This window comes from Wyeomyia smithii, chromosome 1 (genome assembly GCF_029784165.1).
Source record: "Wyeomyia smithii strain HCP4-BCI-WySm-NY-G18 chromosome 1, ASM2978416v1, whole genome shotgun sequence".
Classification (NCBI taxonomy): domain Eukaryota; kingdom Metazoa; phylum Arthropoda; class Insecta; order Diptera; family Culicidae; genus Wyeomyia; species Wyeomyia smithii.
In genome coordinates this window covers 126,383,421-126,407,680 of record NC_073694.1, presented here as the reverse complement: position 1 = coordinate 126,407,680, position 24,260 = coordinate 126,383,421, and the positions used below count along the sequence as shown (strand labels likewise).

Below are 24,260 nucleotides of genomic sequence, written 5' to 3'. Positions count from 1 at the left end.
GCACCTACCGCTGAGGCTGTTACCATACTGCTACTGGTACCCAAAGCTATTAACTCTTCGAATTAAGTGTTTTATTTGTCCTCAAAAGAACAATTGTTCAATTCCATATCGGATATGATGCAATCGCATCTCTGTAATATTACCGACAGTAATGTTCTTCTAAACAAAATGATCCTACTTTTCCATTAGAGGAAGTGCCGGCTGATGTACCGCAAAAATCTCGCCCGATCGCTCGCGTTGGCGTTTAGCCTGGCAGAGGCCTGAGACGTGGTGACCAACCACAGGGCAAGGGATTTGTTTAATTTGAAGGCAGCCACAGGCGCAACCCGCTGCTATCCTCTGTTACTGCTGAGTGCTGATATCTGCTGTCAACGTTGTGGACGGTCCATCCAGTTCACCTTCCGACTTATGAATGTAGCTAGTTTTCCCAGAAACACTCTTTTATAGCCGAAGGGTGCTACGTAATAGGCCACGCCTTTCAGTTCAGGTTTACCATTTCCTTATGTTCTTTAGACGAATTATTCCACAATTCGCATTTGATTTTTGTATCCAGCGAATAAACACCGATGGTGCTCTCACACACGCAACGGTTTTAACCCGTATCTTATTGCGGTTTGTAACATCAAGCGATTTCGCTTGCTCGCTGTTGCATCATGTTGCAACTTGGCAGCTGGGAGACGACGAAATTCTGTTTATGCTGATTGATTGAATCGACTTCATATTAGCTCTGCATAGTCGAACTAACTGTTTTTGTGAATGCGGTCTAACAGGGCAGTTTGTTATTTAATGTCGGTTATGCTGATCGCAGCCTTTGCGCTGCCCCTACAGTGGGGGGTTTACTAAATAAAGTGAAAATTAGACAACTACAACAGAATTTGATTGCATCCCGCACTGAATGTCTGCTTGTGTTGATGCCAGAAAATTATCAACCTTCAATTATTTTTTTATTTGCCTTGAAAAGAGCATGTTGCGGTTCAAAATCGGTTGCTAATTACAACCTTTGAGCTGCCCTAACATTGGGGGAATTAAGATACACGGACAACATGCACTGTGGAAGCTATTTCACATTCAAATTTAAATTGCTAGGATGCAACACAGAATACTTGCTTGCGTTGACAAAAATTATTAACTTTCAATGACTTGTTTATTTGCCTTCGAAAAGACATTTTGATTTCCAAAATTTGATTTCCTGATGGCAATCTTCATGCTGCCCTAACACGGGGGGAATAATTGCTGTCTGGCGACACACGCTGAGAAAAACCGCGCTGCTCCTGAGACGTGGTGACCAACCACAGGTCTAGTGCTGCTGCTAAGGAAGGACGACTGCTGTTGTCGCTGTCTAGAACTATTATGAGCGGCTCCGGCTGAAACAGGCTCTTATATAGGCCAAATAGCATGTTTCCAATTGCAAGGTATATGATTCTGTCGACCGTGCTTGGGAAGCAAGCATATAACGACCAATCAGAGGTCGAATTTTTCGTTTTGACAAGGCTTGACTATTTTCAATAGTACAATAGTGTGAATAATAAAATTACAATTATCTTATTTTGGGAAGAATCTTAGAAGATTTTCCAATCTATTGCTGCAAGAACGAAGGAAATCCATCGAATACTAACCGATTTATTAGCATTTAAAATTGGACATATTTTTCACTTTTTCCGGTTTTAGATTTTCATTTCACATCCTTATGTAGCCGAACTTCCTGAGAGAAGTATTCTACTTCAAAAACCGATGTCCCTAAATAAACTATATATCAAATTTCATATTTTTGCTGGCCGTTCTTCTCACTACGTGGTGATTCCAGAAGGGAATGAATCAGAAGCTTATGAGATGGGAAGCGACATCGAAGATGAAGTCGCTATGTTTGCGATAGATCCATTACCAGATGAAGTTCATGAGTATTTTTCCGAGACAAACGAGGCAGAAGTAGAGACACCAGCAAAACGGGCCAAGAAAGAAATGAAAGTGGGTATAAACGCATAGAAAGTGGACCAAAAACTAAAACTTACCAGGTTCAAGCCAAAATCTAGGTACATGACAACTCAGAGATGAAGAAAAGAGGAGAACTCGGATATGACAAGCTCTTCAAAATTCGTCCTTTCATCGATGCAGTGAAAGCCGATTTTCTAGCCTAGAAAATTCCTTACTCAATAAAAAATAAATCATCAAATAGTCATAAACTAAGTTTTTTTCCAAAACTACATTGTTTTCATTATTTTCCATAGTATTTGAATGAATACTTCAAAGAGTATCAGAAATTTTTTTTTTTCGTGTTTTAAAAAATGTCCCTGCTGTGCTCATAGGTGCTCTGGAGCACCATTTCAAAACTCGCTTTTTTCTCCAAAATACAATGTTTTACAGTGATTTCAACTACCCTGCAAAGTATTTTGCCTAAATTGACCCGGAAAGTATTTTTAAATCATGAAAAACCTCGTGAGCGGGAGAGGGTTAAGATTAACAGTTAAAATAACAGAAAAGGGCTGAGCCCTATTCGACCGCCTTCGATCGTGATTGCTTCGTAACTGATTTGATCTCCGATGATCTGGATCTGCAGAGCTGCTGCTACTATCCTTATCGATATCAAAATTAGGCGAGTACCGATCAATTGACTCCGAAAGGTTATCAAGCCGCATGACAACCGGCCGCGGCTGCGTACGTAGCTCTGGCGTGAACGTAGACATTATTCAAACATCTTTCTGAGAGCACAATGGCATTTGAATACAAATTTTTAATAGTTATTTTAAAATTGAATATTTTCCAAAATTATAGAAAATTCTAAACATATAAAAATGCAGCTCTGTCTGTCTGTCTGATCTATATAGGTTTGGAAACTACAGATCCGATCGGTGTGAAATTTCGTATATGAAGGTTATAGGGGCCGGGATAGGTGACTAAGATTAATCGAGATCTGAAAGAGAGGGGTCCCATACAAATGAAACTCAAATTTCAGCACAACTCAAGAGCCAACCAAGCAAATAGAACCAAACTTTGCATGTGAATGCTTCTAGGAGTAACAAATAAGTCCATGGACATATTTTCTTCTGGAACGGAGGGCTTTTATGCAAATCAAACATATATTTGTGTATAACACTCAAATGGAATCAAATTTGGCATGTGAAGGTTCTTGGGGCAAGAAATGTTTCTATGAAAGTTTGACACTCTTCCATACTCTGGAAGTCTACAATCATCGAGTTAATGCACAAAAGCCCAAAATCGACTCCTGGCACCATTTTTCAATTAAAATTTGAGATGGAAATTTTCGGTTTTTGGAAAACAGCCAAACATGATCGAATACCACCCAATATGGGTGTTTCTCCAGAATGACCCAATATGGCGATTTTCGGTTTCTGGGAAACAGCCGAAAATCCCTCAATATGGATATTTTTGTAATCAGGATGACGCGTAGAAGCCAACAACTGACCCTGGACAGCATTTTGAATTCAAAGATGACGACTTTCGGTTTGTGGCAAACAGTAGAGAATGACCGAATACCACCCGATATGTGTACTTCAAAAATCGAGGTGATGCACAAAAGCCAAAAGGTGAGGAGTTTCTCATTCCGCTAAAACCAATAATTTCAAATGATTGGTCTTTTGAGTTTGATGGTATGCAATATCCGATTGGTCATGTATTTACAGACTATGATTAAATCGCAAGGAATCAAATAATTTGGAATGTTTTAAATAATTTAAATAAAGAAAAAAAATGGGCGAAACAAAGTTTGACGGGTCAGCAAGTGCAAAACAAATACTCCAGTTGTAGAAGTAAACAGTAATAAAACTGAGGTTTTAACTTATCAACCAATTAGTTTGTTTTTTCGATAAGTAGCTCATGATTGAGAGAATCGTTTTACGAGTTTAGGAACAAATTTTCATACCTGCAATGCTTTATACTCTACCGATCGGGTCAAGTTATTGCTCAACAAGGAACGCAACGCTTTAACAGGTTCAGAATAAAATGATCGCGATCGTGATATTTATCGCGAGATGCACCACTTCTCTGAATCCGATTGAGCTGAAATTTTTGTATAAGGAAATTTTTTGAGAGAACGAAACTTCTGAGCCCTACCACTAAACGATATTCGAAGGTCAATTTTTTCCTATGAATTGGCGCTCTAATATATGTGGGTTAAATATATTTATATATACAGTGATGGAAAAAATAACAGGTGTGAGCATTGCTTATAAAATCATCTGCAATTTCATGTGTAAGACATATTTGAACGCAATATCTGTGTGAAATTATGGGCAATGAATAGAAAAATGCTATCTGCCAAAATTCATGGTATTTTGTCCGTGAGCGAAAAAAACCTTTCATTGGCCAATATTTCATGTGAAAAAAAAAGGTGTAAAGTAAACTATACATCGCCACGTGACTGTTGATACAATTTACTTATTGAAAAATATTGATTTGCTTTTTATTTACCGGTAAAGGGTCGCGGTAAACATTTCATCCCTGATACAAAAGACTGATCAAAGCTGTTCCCATAGTGGCAAGAGTGACAAAATCGAACTGTCCCTGTCCGAAACGGCTTTATCATCTGACAAGCCATGTCGGGCTTACCCTCTGCTTACTGATCTGACAGTACCAACATCCTGTTAAAAAGGAAGACGACCACAAGCAAGGCGACGAATTAAAACTAAGCAGTGAGCAGCGCGTGGATTAATTGAGTCTTTGAACATTTCTAAAATTACTTGAACATTTATAAAATTATTTACATATTCGAATCTATTACAAAACTAAAATGGACTAAAATTGTAAGTTATATGAAATCATATCTCTTTCCCCCTTTAAAATGAATAAATTATAAATTTATAGTTTCGAGCAAACTCCAACCTAAAAATAAAAGAGTTTCGACTACGAAGACGTCCGAAATACAATTAGCTATTGTAATAGAAACTCGAAAAATTTTAATATTATTACCGAATCAGTGGATTTTCGGAAGATCTTGATCATTGTCGACTACGATCATCAGAATGAGCTGCCGTGTGACGAGATCAAAAGGAAAGGCTAACCTCCAAATGCCGAGCTGTTCATCGTGTAATCGTGTGGATGCTGCTGATCCATTATCGGAATGTACCACTTGTAAAAAGTGGCTTCATCACTCATGCGCTGGTGTGGGAGAGAATTTGCCCCACGGGAGCAATTTTGTTTGTGTTCCGTGTAGCCCACGAGATGCAACTAAGCCAGTGAGTGTCAAATCTGTGCGATCCAGCACTTCAAGTGTGCGACAAGCCCGAAGGCTGCTGGAGCTCAAAAGATTAGAAGAAGAGAAGGGCATTCAACAACAATATATTGATAGGAAATACGAAATACTGCAAGCTAGTTTGGAAGCCGGGAGTGATGACGTCAGTAACGGCAGCCGTTGTAGTGTGAGGAGTGCTGAGCAAAACAGAGTGGAGAATTGGGTGCAAGAGCAACAAGCTATCGTGGAGGTCAGTTTCTTGTCAAAAGTGACAACAACAATTAGTGCGAATAAAGATTCGTCGACCGAAGCTAACACAGCTTTTGTGTCACAAGCCATCGCTACGGATTTGCCAGTACCAGGAAGTTCACCCGAAGATCGCCAAGTCCGAGACAATATAGCTGGAACACGCGAGGATGATGTTGCATCAAGAAAGCTGATCGACGTCAACAGCGGAGACAGATCTCCTATGGACAGACATCATCTCCAGGAATTTGAAATATCTCCAATAGTAACAACGATGAGTAAGCAAACGGCAGTGAACGTAAGAGATTTGACGTTTACAAGTGACGTATATCATGAAACTATTCCTGAGCAAGAGCAGATACCATCTGCGAGAGGAAAACAACTACAACGTTGGACCAGACCAACACTAGATGCTGAGCCAATACCAGTACCATCAAATTATTTTGGCCCGGTGAGTAACGATCAATTCATTACCCGTCCTCCACCAATGTTGCACTACCCCTCGTTACTACCATATCAAAGTGTAAATAAACTAGTATCACCTATGATGAACCCTATTCCAAATCAGTCGCATTATTCTGTATGGTCGCAAATTTCCCCAGTAGTGTCAGATCCTTTTAAACCAGAAAACAATTGTAAAGATTATGCCAGTTCTGTCGCAAGTCTAAGGCTCGATCAACGCTCAGACGCGCATCATTACCCTTCTGGTATCATGACATCTCGGGTCGTGCCTGCTGCAGGTTGCCAGCCTTTTCCCTCCACATCAACACAGTTACCACGTAATTTAGATGCGATTGGCTCGTTCAACATATCATCGTCGGCAGTAAACGCAGAGCAGCTAGCGGCGAGGCATGTGGTACCAAAAGATTTGCCTATATTCACTGGAGATCCTGCTGATTGGCCGTTGTTCGTTAGCAGCTATAACAATTCCACTATTATGTGCGGATACTCGCATGCCGAAAACCTTATGCGTCTCCAGCGCTGTCTGAGAGGACCTGCAAAGGATGCGGTTTGCTGTTTCCTGTTACACCCATCTTCCGTTCCAAGGATAATTGCTACTTTAGAGACATTATATGGTCGACCGGAGCAAATTGTTCATTCGCTACTTACAAAGGTAAGAGCTACGCCAACTCCAAAGGCCGACAAATTGGATTCGTTAGTACATTTTGGACTTGCAGTGCAAAATTTCTGTGAGTATTTACGAGCTGTTGGGCTACATAGTCATCTTGCAAACCCTACTCTGATGCAGGAACTAGTGGACAAGTTACCTTCTAATATAAAACTAGACTGGGCGTTATACCTGCGTCAGTATTCCGTCGTGGATCTCGGAGTTTTTGGTGATTATATGTCAACGCTTGTTTCTGCAGCAAGCCGTGTGTCGGTAGGTGCTCCTAATGAAAAAACGCTACCTGGTAGAGAGGAAAAAATTAAAACAAAGAGAAAAGTTTACATTAACACGCACGCCCCTGCTCAACAGATCGATGATCGCCACAACGAGAAAATGGGAGAAAAGAGAGCAACAAACAATGACGCAAGCAAGCAGTGCATAGTATGCAACAAAGCTGGGCATAAAGTACGAGAATGTTTCACGTTTAAAAACCTTTCGGTAGCAGAACGTTGGAAGGCGGTACAGCAACATAGTATATGTCGCCGCTGTTTAGGTCTTCATGGTCGCTGGCCTTGTAAGGCGGGTCTGTGCGGTGTGAATGACTGCCGTGAAGCACACAACAGAATGCTGCATCCTAAGGATCCGGACACTAGTATGAAGTCTACAGTTGCAATGCATCGTTTCACTGAGAGTGATACACTTTTCCGCGTTATTCCTGTTGTTATTTATGGAAATAACTGCTCAATTGAAACTTTTGCCATACTTGATGATGCGTCATCTATAACTATGATGGAAGAAGAACTTGCCAACCAGTTGGGGGTTGCAGGGCGGTCCGAAAATTTATGCTTGCAGTGGACTGGAGGCGTCACAAAAATGATACCGGAATCGCAACGCTTAGAGGTGCACGGCGTAGTCCCAAGTAATCTGAGGTCGGAGCTTTTTCATCGTATCCTCCATGTAAGCGTTCGTTCTGAGGACGAAGACTTTCACAATTTGATTGGTCATTTCTTTTCAATCGAAAGCGTGGGCATTTCTGCAGCGCCACACATAGAGAGCGATAATGATCAACGGGCACGGAAAATTTTGGAAACGACAACAGAACGCACTAGTTCCGGTCATTTTCAAACTGGTCTTCTATGGCGACATGAACAAATAGAGTTTCCCAACAGCCGATTTGCCGCTGAGAAACGGCTAGTCTGCTTAGAACGCAAGCTAGGAAAAGATTCTAGTCTTTATGAAAAGGTTCGCCAGCAAATTCGTGACTATCAAACTAAGGGTTATGCGCATAAGGTGAATCGATTTGAATTCGATAACTTGGACCCTAAGAGGGCGTGGTTCCTACCAATCAACGTGGTCCTCAACCCACGAAAACCAAACAAAGTACGTGTGGTTTGGGATGCAGCTGCAAAGGTAGCCGGAGTGTCGTTGAACGACAAACTACTCAAGGGACCGGATCTTTTAACCTCGATGACGGCTGTTTTGTTCCAATATCGCCAGCGTCAGTTTGCTATAAATGGCGATATAACAGAGATGTACCATCAAATACACATTCGCCCAAACGACCGCCAGTCACAATTATTTTTGTGGCGAGATGATAATACTCAACCGATGGAAATTTTTATGATGGACGTAATGATTTTTGGTTCGGCATGTTCGCCCTGTGCTGCACATTACGTAAAAAATCGCAACGCAGACGAGTATAAAACCGCGTATCCAAAAGCGGCAGCGGCCATAGTAAATAACCATTACGTAGATGATTTCCTTTATAGCTTGGATAGCGAAGACGAAGCGATTCAAATTGCACTGCAGGTTAAAGAAATTCATAGTAAAGCCAGATTTGAAATACGGAAATGGCAATCTAATTCGACAAAGGTGTTGCAACGATTGGGGACTGACGTTTCTGACACAGTGAAGCGTTTTACCGTGGTAGAAAAGGATGGTTCCGAACGTGTTCTAGGAATGATTTGGAATCCTGCAGAGGATACTTTCTGTTTCCCTCTCAATTTTCGCCCAGATGTACAACCGTTACTGAGCTCGGCTAGCGCACTCACCAAGAGACAGATGTTGAAAGTACTAATGAGCATCTTTGATCCCCTCGGATTGATTGCGGTGGTGACCATACACGGAAAGATCCTGCTACAGGATGTATGGCGTTCCCGTGTGGGCTGGGACGATGTAGTCCCACAAGATATTTTTGATCGCTGGCTACGATGGATCGAAGCTGTTCGTGAATTACATACAGTAAAAATACCCAGGTGTTATTTTCCCGGGTATAATACTGCAAGCTTCGATAGTTTAGAGCTGCATATATTTGTGGACGCAAGCGAGTTGGCTTATGCTGCTGTCGCGTATTTTCGAATCGTAGACCGACGACAGATTCGCTGTTCTTTGGTGGCTGCAAAAACTAAAGTGGCGCCGTTGGACTCCTTGTCGATACCACGTCTCGAGCTTCAAGCCGCAGTCATAGGCGTTCGTTTAGCAAAGTCTATTGCGGAACAGCACAGTATCCCGATTACTCGTCGCTTTTTCTGGTGTGACTCTAGCACGGTGATATCGTGGTTAAATTCCGATCAACGACGCTATCGACCATATGTCGCCTTTCGAATCAATGAAATCCTTAACGACAGCAACACGAAAGAGTGGAGGTGGATTTCGACACGCTTTAACGTGGCTGATGAAGCGACTAAATGGAAAAAGAAACCAGCGCTGGAACAGGACAGCAGATGGTTCCGTGGCCCCAAATTTCTGTATGCGAATGAGGGTACCTGGCCATCGACAACCGAGTTAGCAGAAACACGTGAAGAGCTTCGCGCAATGCATTTGAATTATCACACAACAACATTGCGGCTAATCAACGTCGAAAGATTTTCAAAGTGGGAACGACTTGTTCGATCATTGGCGTATGCGTATCATATTTTCCAGCGTTATAAACACCGCGCCGACAAATATACTGAACATTTAACCAGAGAGGAACTCCAGCATGCCGAGCGAACTATTTGGAAGATGGCCCAACATGAAACTTATCAAGACGAGCTGTCTATTCTTAATAATACTTTGGAACAGTCGGATGGACACCCAAATCAAATCGAAAAAAACAGTAGCATCTACAGGTTATCACCCTTTGTGGACTCGTACGGCATTCTGCGCATGGAAACTCGATTGACTGGAGACAGCGTTACCTATGATACTAAATATCCAATCATTCTACCGAGAGAGCATCGCATAACGCAGCTGCTCATCGATTGGTATCATCGGCAGTACGGGCATGGAAACGGAGAAACTGTTATCAACGAGATTCGCCAAAGGTTTTATATTCCTCGTTTACGAACTGAAGTGCGACGAGTTGCACGACGATGCCAGTGGTGCCGTATCTACAAAACCGTTCCGGTTGTTCCGAGAATGGCTGCGCTTCCTATCGAAAGAGTAACACCGTATATAAGACCGTTTACCTATACGGGAATCGACTACTTTGGGCCCTATTTTATTATAATCGGTAGAAAATCTGTTAAAAGGTGGGCTGCATTGTTTACTTGCCTCACGATTAGGGCCATACATATCGAACCGGTAGCAAGCCTCAGCGCTGACTCCTGTAAAAAAGCTATCAGGAGGTTCGTCGCTCGCAGGGGATCTCCACAGGAAATATTTTCAGACCACGGTACAAACTTCATAGGCGCTAGTGGCGAACTCGAAAAAGAGATTCTCAACATCAACCATGATTTAGCCAGCACATTCACGGATAGTAACACGCAGTGGAATTTTATTCCTCCCGCGGCACCGCACATGGGGGGCTGCTGGGAGCGGATGGTGAGAGCTGTGAAGAAGGCAATGGAATGTATCTCAAATTCCTCGAAGCTGGATGAGGAATCGTTCTATACGGTTTCAACAGAAGCCGAGGCTATGGTCAATTCTCGACCTCTGACATACATACCTCTTGAAACTGAGGAACAAGAATCATTGACACCTAATCATTGCTGATGAGCTCATCTGGAGTAACACAACCGATTAAGGCACCGATTGATGGAGGGCTGGCATTGAAGCATAGCTGGAATTTAATACAACATCTTCTGCAACAATTTTGGAATAGGTGGGTGAAAAGCTACCTCCCAACTATCGCTCGAAGGACAAAATGGTTTGCTGACACAAAACCAATTGCGACAGGTGACTTGGTAGTAGTGGTAGATGAAACTGTGCGCAACAGGTGGGTTAGAGGACGGGTCATAAAGGTTTTCCCGGGCAAGGATGGTAGGGTTCGACGAGCTGAAGTGCAAACAGCGAACAAAATTCTACAGAGACCTGTAGTAAAGCTTGCACTATTAGATGTTAACGGAAGTAGTATAGCTGAGGTCCAGTCACCAGCAATACGGGCGGGGGAATGTTCCCATAGTGGCAAGAGTGACAAAATCGAACTGTCCCTGTCCGAAACGGTCTTATCATTTGACAAGCCATGTCGGGCTTACCCTCTGCTTACTGATCTGACAGTACCAACATCCTGTTAAAAAGCAGTGAGTAGCGCGTGGATTAATTGAGTCTTTGAACATTTCTAAAATTACTTGAACATTTATAAAATTATTTACATATTCGAATCTATTACAAAACTAAAATGGACTAAAATTGTAAGTTATATGAAATCATATCTCTTTCCCCCTTTAAAATGAATAAATTATAAATTTATAGTTTCGAGCAAACTCCAACCTAAATATAAAAGAGTTTCGACTACGAAGACGTCCGAAATACAATTAGCTATTGTAATAAAAGCAAAGCAAAGCCTTGGTGCTACATTCCGATTCGGAACTCGACCTTCTGTTTATTATACACAGACTTCGCAGCCAACTGTAAATTGTGAAGGACAATTGCGGGGTTAGCGCAAGGATCCTACTGACACTAAAAGTCTCTCCCGAGCCGAGACTCGAACCTATGACGACTTGCTAGGGTGTTAGGGTAGCATCGTACCACGAGGAGGAGAAAGGAGTTTTTCAGGTAGTGCGAGCACGGTATTTACAATCAATCAGGCTATTCCGGATGGTTTTAGACGTCACCTTCAATTCAAGTTCCGTTTCAATGGCTATAGATGTGAGGAATGCAACTTTTTTACGAATTTCAATACTCGTAACAGATTTTTTAACTATATTCTCTGAGCAGTCGAGGTTTTTCTGCTATTTTTTGAAAGTTTCACCTTCATTTTGTTGTATTCGATCAACCGTTTTCTATCAGGGACGAAATGTTTATCGCGACCCTTTACCGGTAAACAAAAAGCAATATTATAAACCCAACTTATGAAATATTAGTTTATCAGTACAGACTTACTGTTATGACTCACAGAAAACTCTAAATCAATATTATTCAATAAGCAAATTGTATTAACAGTCATGTCACGATGTATAGTTTATTTTACACCAATTAATTATTCCACTCAAAATGATGGCTAATAAAAGTTTTTCCAGCTCACGGACAAAGTACCATGAATTTTGGTAGATAGCGTTTTCCTATTCATTGCCTATAATGTAAGCAATCTCACACAAATATTGCGTTCAAATATGCCTTATACATGATAGGTTGAAAGGTTATTTCTCGGACGATCCAAAAATCAGAGCAAGTGTTGGAGTATAAAAAACAAATCAGGACGCCCCAAAATCAAAATCTGGATATGTCCTTCCAAATCAGAATGGATAATATCCCTACCAGTGTTGCGAAATTTCGACACAGAAAAATGAAAATGATACAACAGCAGTTTCACTTTCACTCTCTTCAAACTGATATTGAGTGTCACCCGAGTCAATTATTATCAGTCAATAATCATGTCAGTGATATAAATGATTTATCTTAATATCGAAATTATTTGATCTGAGCTAACATTCACATTCAGCTCGTTCGTGATGATACTGATATGCGTAGTTTTCAGTTTTAACTGAGAATCTATCACTTACAGTGAAAATTTGCAACCCAGATCCCTACGTACATGGTATTTCATCAGTCCTTGTCACTCCTTCATCATCTTTACGTTCAATTTCTTTAATGGAATGTTGAATCTATCACCTATTCTATTGTTAGGGGCTTAGAATTACATTGTCGTCGATGAGAAATTTTCTAATGATCGTTTTACCAGTAATTAAGCCACTTGACTGTCATTGCACGTATGCTATGTATGACAATAAAATAGATATTTTACGCGTTATAAACTGTTCTCTCGACCTTCCGTTAAGATATACACCAAATAGGTAGTACGCTTTTGTTATGATTGTATGTGTTTTTTTTTAAGAAATTTCAAATAGTTTCAGTCTACCATAAGCCAGAGTGAGATTGTGCCAGTGGGGGTGAGATTGTGCCATCGAACCCATGACTTATCAGCCATCGTTTCAGGATCAAGAAACTTTTCTTTCTAGTTTAAGCATTCAAGGAAACTCATTCAAAAAAGCTTGGCCTTGTGATCGCTATGGGGCTGACAAAAAAAATGGGTTTGCATGGCACAATCTCACCTCGGGTTACGGTACTTTAAATTTGCTCATAATAGTAATTTGAAAACTTATATTTCTACACACAATAATGCCATAAGACAAACAATGATTGTTATCCTTAAACTAACAAAATACATACTAAACAATTTCAAAAATGCAACCTACATTGATTGATGTTCTGAAACCGGCTGTTTCTTCATCTCCTGGATTTCTTGATAAAATCCTTTCCACATTGCCTCCTCGTCCATGATGGAGTTTACGTTTACTATTATCACTTTATAAAATAAGTAGATTCTATTTGATCTGAATATATTTTATTGTTGTTAAATGAATCACTAAATCTGATTGAACTTTATTATTTTTTCGAAACTAACTGCTGACACCATTAGCTACTGTTAAACCCAGGTCCTGTAAAAATTTACTTACTTATTGTGAAATGTCAAATAAGCCTGTAAATCCTCAATATATAAATCCAGGAACTCCCACTCAATACTTAACTCCACAAACACCCAATCCAACAATTGGTTATCCATTATTGCTTTCACATTACATATATGACACCAGTCTGAATCGAAACTGAACCAGCAGACATGGTTTGGTTAGGTACTAGGCAGACATTAGCAGCAATGATTAAAATCCCCTCTGTTTTACTTGACTGCATACATGAGACACAAATGGCAAGTGGTAAAATGATTCATAACTGAAATCCCCGACGGTTCGTACCATTAGCCGGCATTCACAAAGCACGTCCCCCTATATACGGGAGACGGGGTTAAGAAAACAGGGATGATTGGCGGCGGAGGGGAGAGGAGGAGTAAGGAGTTGCATAATGTCACATAGAGAATTTTTTAAAAAATATTTGAAACCTTCTCTAGTTTACTTCTCTTTATTCACAACTTTCTGTTTTATGATTGAATTGTTCGGTTAGGTTTTAATAATTGAATTGTTTGAAACTTATTAAAGGTGGATATTAAAGAAGCATCACTTAACATATCCGATCCATATTCAGTATCGTGGATTGATGATGAATGAGGTATTTTGAGGAGTTTTTATCCTGCTGGAGGGAGAGGATTGTCGAGATGTGCCATACTTTTCTGGTGAGGATCAATAATATGGGAATACGTGACCAAGAGAGGAGGAGAACTTGATTTTAACCACAATTTGCGTGACGTACTCAACTCTGTCTCAGCGGAGAGAAATCAGTTTTTAGCACAAAAAATGAACTTCAAGCTCTTATTAATCGTCAACTATATACACAATTGACACAAACTGTATTGCAAATGGAAGATCAATCTGTTCTCTAACCATACTGAACAGTTTCATCGTGGAAAATTTCAAGCATAATTTTTATCGCATCACCAGTTGGGATTAGATTATTGAATGCGCCTGCTAACGGTTGTAACTTTATCAATGTTTCAATTATGCTGTGTTAGCCCTGATTCGTGATGGAAATGAAACGAATATGACTCAATCGTTATTTTATCTTGAGCTGTTCAACTAATGAGTTGTACACGTTATAATAAACTTAAATCCTCTTTCTTTGTTAGATGCACATCATCCGAATAACTTAGATTTGTGTTGTGTGTTGGAAACCCCAGAAGTGTTTTTTTTTCATCGCTGCGTGTTGTCTCACTCCTAATTGATGTCTAAGAAAATCCCTCAATTTATGATTCTTTCAAACAATTTGTTTCTGTTCAACACATATTGCTCCAAACATAGGGTAGCGAACGGCTTTGGCAATGGTTTTCTTTGGCAGGTTATCTGCAGCAATCTTATGCAGAAATCCAACTATGATTCGAAAAAAGTTTTCTGTTAGAGATATTGATGCCCTCACAGATAAGTTTAAGAGTATACAAAGCGTCTAAGCTTCATGGAACGAAAAGACGTATATGATTTCATATAAAATTTTCTTGTTTGTGTAACTGTCATCGAGAAACACCATGTTATATGTGAAAAACGTTTGAAAAATAAAAAGTTGATTGTTTTAAAAAATCTTGTGAATAAACGTATTTATATTGTTAATTCTTTTATCAATTTTATATTGTGTTGTGGGTTATATGTACCCAAGTTGTGCTGTTGGCCGACCAAGTGTAAGTAAATGATTGACACCTAATATTTTGAATGTATCTTAAAGCATTTTTTTCTCAGCTTTGCAAACTTGGTTGCAAACTTGCTCAAAAACACGTTTTTCTGATGAAATCCAAGATGGCGGCGAGATATAAGATGGCGGCCAATTTTTTCTTCTTCAAATGAAAGCTCTATCATTCCTCTTGAAAACGATGTGTTGGTTGCAGGGGGTTCAATGACAAATTCAAGAGAAACAAATCAATAAAAAGGTCAAGAATTGCACAAAAATCAATTTTTGTAAAAACCGTTTAACTGATTTGTACCCGAGGGGTCACTCAATATGAACTAACCAACGTGGTTTTCTCATTTTTTCGCTACTTTCAATCATTTAGACATAAAAATATCCTTTTTGAAAGACCTCATGTGGGACGGTTTCAGCGAGAATTGTGGGACGGTTTCAGCGAGAATTGCTCATCTAGATGATTTTTAAGGAAAATAATCCAAAGAATCTTATATATAATTTTTGACCGGAAGTGTTGCCAGATAGATTATTTTTGTATTTTAAAACTTAATGTACATTTTTCGGCTAATGTAGCCATTTTTATTCTCATTTTTTCGCTACTTTCAATCATTTAGACATAAAAATATCCTTTTTGAAAGACCTCACCAGTGAGACGGTTTCAGCGAGAATTGCTCCTATCAGTATTTTTCGGACATTATACGTTTATGAATTGTAGGAAAAAGAATAAAGAGATTTTGACCAAAAAATACGTTATTTTGCAACAAAAAGGGGGTTCCACAGAGTGGAGATTATTCCAATCTATACTAGAATTGAGATTTTTTCAAAGTAAACCTAGAATAATTCCACCAAATTTTAGCTTAATTTGTGATGGTCGTGTCCAAGTGGCATGGACACTTCGTATGGAACGACACATGAAATTTTGAAAATTTTATCGTGTTCCTTGGAAAATTTCAATATGGCAATATGAGTCAACGTCCTATATGTCGAGCAAATAACATTTTCAAGAAACCAGTTGTCCGTGAGTTTTTTCAGATATACAATTTATTATTATATTTTTGTGTAGTTTCCTAAAATTTGGTTTCGTCTCACGGTGTATCATTTCTGAAAGGATAAAATTGCTGTCTACTATTCTGCTGAAGATATAATACCAATCAAACAGTTGTTCTGGCTTTAATTTTTTTTCCTTTTTTTTTAGAAAATTTCAACTTTGTGTCTTATTTCTTCATGATTAGAGAACCAGGTTAGGTTTAGTAAACCTTTTAAAACTTTTAAAAAAGGAATAAAAGTTGAAATTGGGCTTCGATAATTGATTTGAAATATTTTTTTGTTATCTTTTGTTGAAAAAAATTTTTACATGTACATTTTTTCGGAGAGATAACATTATTTTCTTCAACTTTGCCGCTGACGTCACAACGATCAAATAAACTGTTGTGGCTATAAAAATATTATTTTTTATTCTCGCTTATTTTCCGTCGGTCTAGTTCCGCCACTGTTGTGGCCAATCACCGACGCCCAGGGAGGCGACTCCACACCCAGGACCCTAACTCACGACCCGTTTATTAACGGACCGGCGCCAACGGCTTTACTTCCTCATGCGTTGAAAGGCGTGATCCCAGAGATTTTTCGCCTCAGAAAATCTCCCGGTGTCGGCTAGGATTGAATCTAGACCAGTTGGGTTGATTGTGAGTGGATCACGCCACCTCACAACCATCGACACCTATGGCGGCGGTGGGATTCGAGCCCAGGCGTCGAGCGTTACCAACCACACTAGGCCCCCGCTCATATAAAAATATTTGTAATCATGAATATTACTTTTACATAAACCTTTTTAACAAATTTTATCGAAATTTAAAAAAAAACACAAAATGGCAACCTCGGTTCATAAGAACATTTGTGCAAAGTTTCATCCAAATCAAAAATTAGAATTCGAAATTGATATTAAAAGTGGGACATTTTTTATGGAATTGCTTCACTGTGTATCAGTTTTCAGTTTTTGTTCTCAATTATTTTTGAACACCAAGAAACTCTAAATCCCAAAGAGTTAAGAATTTGGAGGAAACTGAGATAAATTCGACGGGTTGCGTATTTTGAGTACAAGTGAGGTCGATTTTTTATTCAGGAACGTTTTGTATGCTTTATCGGCATGGTGTTTTTGAAGAAATCAAATTTTTTTTTAATTCAAACATTCGTCCTGATACAAGTGTACCAAGACGAATGTGTAAATTGATACGCAACCCACTGCGCTTGAACCATGGTTTAGAGCGGAAGAACAAAATTGTTTTTTGTTCATTACTTTGGTCGGCTTTTCAATACCAGTGGGATTTATGTTAAGCGATGTTTGACGAATAAATAGTTTATGGGTTCAATGATGGCGGTTTCGGTCACGGGTTTCTTTAAACACGTATATCCTTGAAACGTTGGTTTTGACATAGTAAAACGTGTTTTGAAGAAACCCGTGATCGAAATTACTATCATTAAACCCATAGTGAGATTTATTGATAAGGATTGCAGGAGATTGTACTACATCGAAAAAGAAAGACTTGCTTATATAATGGTTTACCGTGCACTTCATGCCGAGATTTTATAGAACAGTACAATGCACTTACGCAATGCTGCTAGTTTCGACGCCATGCATAAGCAAAACGTAAAATATTGGCATAAAGAGGAGAGTGAGAGCCTACATATTTTTACTCTCATTTATACTATATCTGAGCGTGTTTGTTTTTGATTTAGGTAAAAAAAATCCTCTTTTGTCACCCGTTATGATGTAAATGTTGTTGTTTTCGTATGCTTTTCTACAAGTTAGAGAAGAACACAAACGTTTGCTTTCCTGCAAGCGAATGTAATCCATGATGAAACACGGACTCATCGCTTTATGAAAATTGAACAGATTACAAGTTCCGCATAATACAAAGTTTGTATTTCTCTAGTTGGCTTCAACCTAAACTTCACCGTACTAACCCTCTAGTGCCCAGTGCCGCCTTTAGACACGCTTCAGTTGAAACTCCACAAAGTTTTAAATAAATACTTTTAAAATGTTAATAATGATTCATAGTGATTTTACCGAGGTCCGTCTGAAAACTAACTTGGGCACTAGAGGGTTAACCGCAAACAGCTCATTTGGAACTGTTTGATAGTACAAAACTCGCGCCAATCTAGGATACGCATATTCATGATTTTGCAATTATTTCCGGCAACTCCGGTCGCAATATCGTAACACCTTTTCATTTCCAAGCGGTCAACAGTGAAGTGAGCTAGCAAACAAAACCGTGGGGTTTTATATTATGACATTTGAAGATAGGACGCTCGGGAAAAGGTTCTGAATATGTGTGGAGTAAAAGGAATTGAGATGAATTTGAATGTGGTACCAATACAAATGGAGCGAGTCAAGTCTTACAAGCACTGCGGCTCTTGGTTGCATGTTAACCTGCAGAAACACATACAAGCATTTAGCTGTTACTGATGGAAAATATGTTTCTGTTGCAAGATACCAAAAACATCATATCAAGAAGACTGGCAACTCTGGATCGATCTCATACAAATGACAAGCATCAAATCAAACAGCGCACACCAACTATTCAAGGTGGAAGTTTACTATGAAACTGCTGGTAATTACATCGCTGCGAAGACAGAGTGGTCTGGCCTGTGCGTTCGGCTTGCATTCGCATCGCCAGCACACACTAGAGTGCGTCAGTTCCACTTTTACTCAAAAACTGTCGCTCAATCTCAGGCATATTTCCCAGTCTTCTTGATATGATGTTTTTGAAGATACTCACGATTATCAGAATGATAGAGCATGCGCAGCGAATCTTGCTGATGTTCCCAAAAATAAATGAGTAGCGCAGCGGTTCCAAAAAGTGTCGAGAGTGATGTCATGGGTGGAATTTCGCAAAATGTCAAGCTTTCACTACACTCTGAAAAAAGGCACGTAAAATCCACCTGAAAAATCACGTAAGCGGCTGACCAGCTGCCATTTTACGTGACGTTAGTAACTTTCACCTAAACTTCAGGTACGATTCGCGTAAATCGGTCAAATTATAACGTAAACAGTTTAAGCGCGTTGGTATTTGTATGTTTTGACTTTGTTAGTATTAGTGCGGCTGTGGTGTGACGTTTTCGACAACGGTATTTACGTGTATTTTTAGTATGCAAAATATTCAGTATGGCGTACAAAGAACTCCTGAGCTGCTCCAGCTAATTCAATATTGAAAAACACGCAATGTAAGTACCTAGCCAGAATAATATTCAGATTAGCAAAAAAATAAAACTTGCAAATTTTCAGTTGGTGAATTATTTCTGGAACGATTGGAATCGTCAATAGTCAGCTTCGAGCGGAACACCTCCGGCGTTAGCTGCAAGTCAAAACTATGAACGGTTGACATCGTTCCGGCCATTTCTGTTTTTCTCCTGTCGGAAATCTCGGTTCTGAACAAGTAATTATTTATTATTAGTTGAAAATAAATTATATTTCTTATATGCGCTGTGTATTCTATTTGCTTAAAATTCAATCTGAATTACAATTACAATTACAATTCATCTGAATAACAAGTAAAAGATACGTGAAAATCATGTGGGTTTATGAGTTCTATTTGTGGTTTCATCTAAATATCACGTAAGAAGGTACGTGAAAATCAGGTTATAATTACCTGACTAACACGTAGATGATTGATACCGAAGTTGGCACTAACACACTGCCACATGATCGGCTTTCGAGGAATAGGCAAAAGTTACGTGAAAAGAAGGTGTACGTGAAATCAGCCACTTTTCCCGGTAAATTTTACGTGCATTTTTTTCAGAGTGTACATTTTATCGAGTCAGGAGTGAAAATCAATACTAATTACTACATCGAGCATGTTTTGAAGAGCCACTTGTTACTTCATACTTCGACATTTATTCCAGATGAAAATTACTGTTTTCAACAGGATTCTGTCTCTTCTCAACGATCGAAAACAACCCAGGAGTGATGTCGCCGGAATTCGGCTCATTTTATATTATCACAAGATTGGCCTGCCTTTTCATCGAATTACTTGGCATGGGCAAACATGTTCAGAAAAATTGGAAGCACAAAAGACTGCACTATTGAAACTTTCAAGAAACTCTTGATCAATATTTGGGACAATATGTCACAAGATTGCGAAGAGTTCAAGAGACGTCTACGGTTGTGAGCAGCATGTCTGTCATCCCTTGATTCTACCAGTCGGTCGTTTGTTCCATTTGGTTTGTTCGTTGCTCTCCATTTATTTTTGTACACCAAGGCACTCAAAATCTTAAAAGAATCTTTATTTGGGCGACACTGAGGTAGATAATTTGGGTTGCGTATTTTGGGTACAAATAGGCTCGAAAGGTTGCTCAGGAGCGTTTGTGTTTTTCGACGTAAAGTGTTGATGCTGTATATATTCCTAAATCGAATCGGTGTTTTTGAAGGAATAGAGTCAAAAGCTACTTCGAATATTTGTTCTGGTACACATTTATAACCAGACAACTGGTTTGAACTTTCGTTTAGACAAGAAAAACTAAGTTCTTTTTAGTCAATTACTTTGGCCGGTCGTCCACCATTCTTTTGTTAATCATTGTTGAGGTTTGCAAGACATTATACACAGTCGAAACCGGAAGATTTTCGCCGTAAACTATTCACTGAAAATTTGTGCATGCGCTTGCGCTATGCTGCTTGTTTCGACACCATTTTGAACAGAACTAAGCATGCATAAATCAAACAAAAAACACTGGCATAAAGAGTAGAGAGAGAAACAGCTTACATATACATACTCTTATTACTCTTTGAGTGTGTCTGTTAGTATATATTTTGAATCTGAGGAAAAAATGAACTGTTACAAAAACGTTTGTATTAAAATTGCAAATTTAGTTAGTGAGTTATAAATAAGCTGCCTGTTAAAAGGCCGCATACTACCCCGTGGTGCTCTAAGACAGTGTTAAATTATTTATCATCAGTCCCGCCAGTTCACATTCTCCAACAAATCAACAATTAGCACCATCGACTGTTAACGGAAGTCGCCTATCGTGTAGCGCACAATCGACAGTTTCCAGCAGCAAGTAGTGTAGCTCAAGGAATATTGAAAATAGTTTTGAAATATTTGCTAAGAATCGTCACGATCTTGAATCGATTACGACAACTAATTTCACGAATGCCGGAGGAAGCTCGAAATTGTTACCATAGCCATAGCCGTAGCGCTGTAATCTTGCAAAGTAAATTGTTTCCACAAACATACATTGATTTTGTAAAATATTGTATTTTGTAAAATAATGTTAAATAATATATTAGATATAATGTAGTTTTGTTATTACAGTATTTTTGAGTTGTGCAACCTTGAGCACTAAATTATGTTTTAATATTTGTGTTGAAATAATGTACCCATTGTAATGAGCTGTGTACGCCTGGCTCAAAATAGGAATTGTTTAAGGAAACGATTCAGAGTTCAATCCGTAACATCTCTTCAAAGTTTAACAAAATAATTGTCGAGGTTGAAAAATAAATAACAAATTTTAGGTCACTTAATATTGAGAAATGCATTTCTAATATAATTCAGCTTGTTCGCTACGTATAAATTCGCCTAATGGAACTGTTTCGTTACTCATAATCGCAACTGTTCACTAACTTCGCACAAAAATCCGCCATTTTCCGCAATGCGCAAGCGTTTCGTCTAATATTTAGATCATTCAACCGTCATTTGTTTGTTTTGGCTTACAATTCATTTCTCGAACAAAGTGATCATTTATTTCAATACTATGTTACTAAAGAGTCAATTTATGTATGAATATTACTACGAAACGTAAAACGAAACATCGTGTCCCTAGAATGTATACGGTTATTTTTTAGCCCCGACCTTCATCATGATTAGTCATACATTGAAAAACCCATCGTATATTCGTATATTCCTACAGGCATGCAGCACAGGTGTCAGCAGTAATGGAGCTTTGCAATGCATTCAAATGCCTGTATCACAAAATTACCGTTAGTTACAATTTTCGTTTTCCCTATATGCACTGCACTATCAAATTAATTGTTGTCAAAACACTTCGATACTGTTTCAGAATATTAACCAAACAGTCATCATGCTACTCAATCATCAACTGAACACAACTAATACAAAGCTCACGGTTTCCAAAAATATCATGACCGATGACGAGTAAACCGTGACAACAACATCAACGATCAAAAGCGAGATACACACATAACACAAGGTTGGCTGCCGGATGCCGACTGAGCACAGATTTACTTTAGCGGAGAATAGCCATAGAAAAGCCAAACTCATTCGTTAGTACAACGGCAGATCAGCTGTAATCATTACGTTCTTCTATATTCATCTGTTCCAGCGGTCGAGAACGCAAACATCCACTAGCATATAGGGTATCGTGACCGATATTGGTCATGGTTGAGTTAAAAAAAATCTAAAATTGTCTAGCCTCACAATTCAAGAAAGTGCTAATCAAGAGTTTTTCAACTATATAATTTTCTGCAGCTGAAATTTAAAGTTTATAGAATTAACGCTTCGATTTATTACACAAAAAAATGATTTAGACTTTTCCATGCAGTTGTATTCAATAACTCACGATAATGTAAAATAACTGAAAGTTACATCTATTAATGCGTCTATTGTTACCAAATAGCGACGGAGAGTGAGAAAGAGTATGTGAAGCAAGAGCAACTACCGAATTAGACACATTTTATGTGTGGTGTAATTCTATGTAAAATAGGCAAACGATAAAGCATGAGTCTTTTTGATATCAATGAACCTTTGTGAATAGTTTCAACTAGAGGAAACATGATTTTTTCTCTACGTATTGGGACTATTCTGACGTTATTTTTTTCAAAACGCAGTATCAATATTAGAAAAATGTTTTGAAAATTGTATCTCAACAATATTAACCTTTACTAAACTGTTGTATATGGCAGGAAATTGATAAGAAGTAATACACTCTGAAAAAAATGTTAATATAATAAACTAAATTTGCAAAATACATATTCAAATGTAAAAATCACGAAACATCATAATGTCAGAAACTACGCAACCAATGTAAACAAAATTGATTTCAAATGAATAGACAGTCTTAAAACCCTGAAATGATGACTTACATTTTGATTGAACATACTGAATTTTATTATAATCGGACATTTTGACGTAGAATTATGTTGCACGGTAATATATATAGAGGTACAATTGAAAAATCGAAAACATCGAGAGTATCACGAAAATTGTCCACTATCAAATGCTTACAACTCAGTCAGCGCTTACAACTCAGTCAGTTTCTTACATCAATCGACTGCAAATTATCAATGACTTGCATTCCCGAACACGGTCGACAGAATATTATACCTAGTTAACCGACAATGAGCTATTTGGGCTATATAAGAACCTTCCTCTGCTCATACCAATCAGTTTTTTTTTTGTTCACACAACATTTATTTGAATACCAATCAGTTAACCAGTGGATGACCACTCAGCAACGGTAGAGCAACACAATTTTAAAAACGATCTGGCAACCACCTCCGAAACCAGCTACCGCTTCATCACTGGAGAAGAACGAGGTGTCCAGCGGGGAACTTGGCGAAACTATCAACAAAACCGAAACGGACGCGTACTAGCGTGATCTGTACGGTTTCCGGACGAGCTGACTCACAGCTTTCCAGCGGGGAACCCATTCACTTTGATTTTTTTCCTGATCAACATCGAACACTATAGTGAAGGCAGCACAAGTGGCAGTGAATTTTTGTCGCTCTTCATTCTTCGAATTAGGTTTTTTTAAAAAGTTTTGCATCAGGAACACAACAGGACAATTGGATCGTAAGTCTACTGGAGAAAAGGTTCCCTGTAAACAGCTGGCAACAAAAGCTGATTGGAAGAGTTCACCGTCCACCGTCGAGCAGCCGCATCGTTACCGTTGGCTTCGCGTGAAATCCGTCGATTTCAGAAATCTACGGAATCGCTGATCCGCAAGTTGCCTTACCAGAGACTGGTTCGGTAAATTGCCCATGATTTCAAAACTGATCTTCGTTTCCAGTCGGCTGCCAAGCATATAGAAGCATATTTGGTCGGCTTATTCGAAGACTCTAACTTTTGCGCTATTCACGCGAAACGTGTCACAATTATGCCTAAGGATATTCAGTTGGTTTGTTGAATCCTAGGCGAACGTGCTCAAATCAATATACACAATATTTGTTGA

General features: G+C 38.9%; 2 protein-coding genes across 8 annotated transcripts in view; one reads left to right on the top strand and one right to left on the bottom strand.

The window, feature by feature from the left end:
• LOC129718076 (protein unc-13 homolog 4B) overlaps positions 1–24,260 on the bottom strand; it is a 147,503-nt gene that overhangs the window by 36,576 nt on the left and 86,667 nt on the right. Inside the window, exons 1-2 of one of the 7 annotated variants that reach the window (XM_055668492.1) lie at positions 22,050–22,317; positions 13,157–13,294 (exon numbers count right to left, since the gene is read on the bottom strand). The exons of 3 other annotated variants lie outside the window; for them this stretch is intronic. In XM_055668492.1, the coding sequence (XP_055524467.1) occupies positions 13,157–13,239 (83 nt within the window). In that variant the 5' untranslated portion in view covers positions 13,240–13,294; positions 22,050–22,317. Of the gene's footprint in view, positions 1–13,156; positions 13,295–13,417; positions 13,540–22,049; positions 22,318–24,260 lie in introns of those variants that run through there. 3 more of the 7 variants (XM_055668491.1, XM_055668489.1, XM_055668490.1) reach the window with 3 other exon arrangements.
• The window catches only part of LOC129717179 (cilia- and flagella-associated protein 43), a 133,921-nt gene continuing 129,162 nt past the window's right edge, over positions 19,502–24,260 (top strand). Inside the window, exon 1 of the mRNA XM_055667026.1 lies at positions 19,502–19,513. The gene's annotated coding sequence lies outside the window, so the exon portion shown is untranslated. The remainder of the gene's footprint in view (positions 19,514–24,260) is intronic.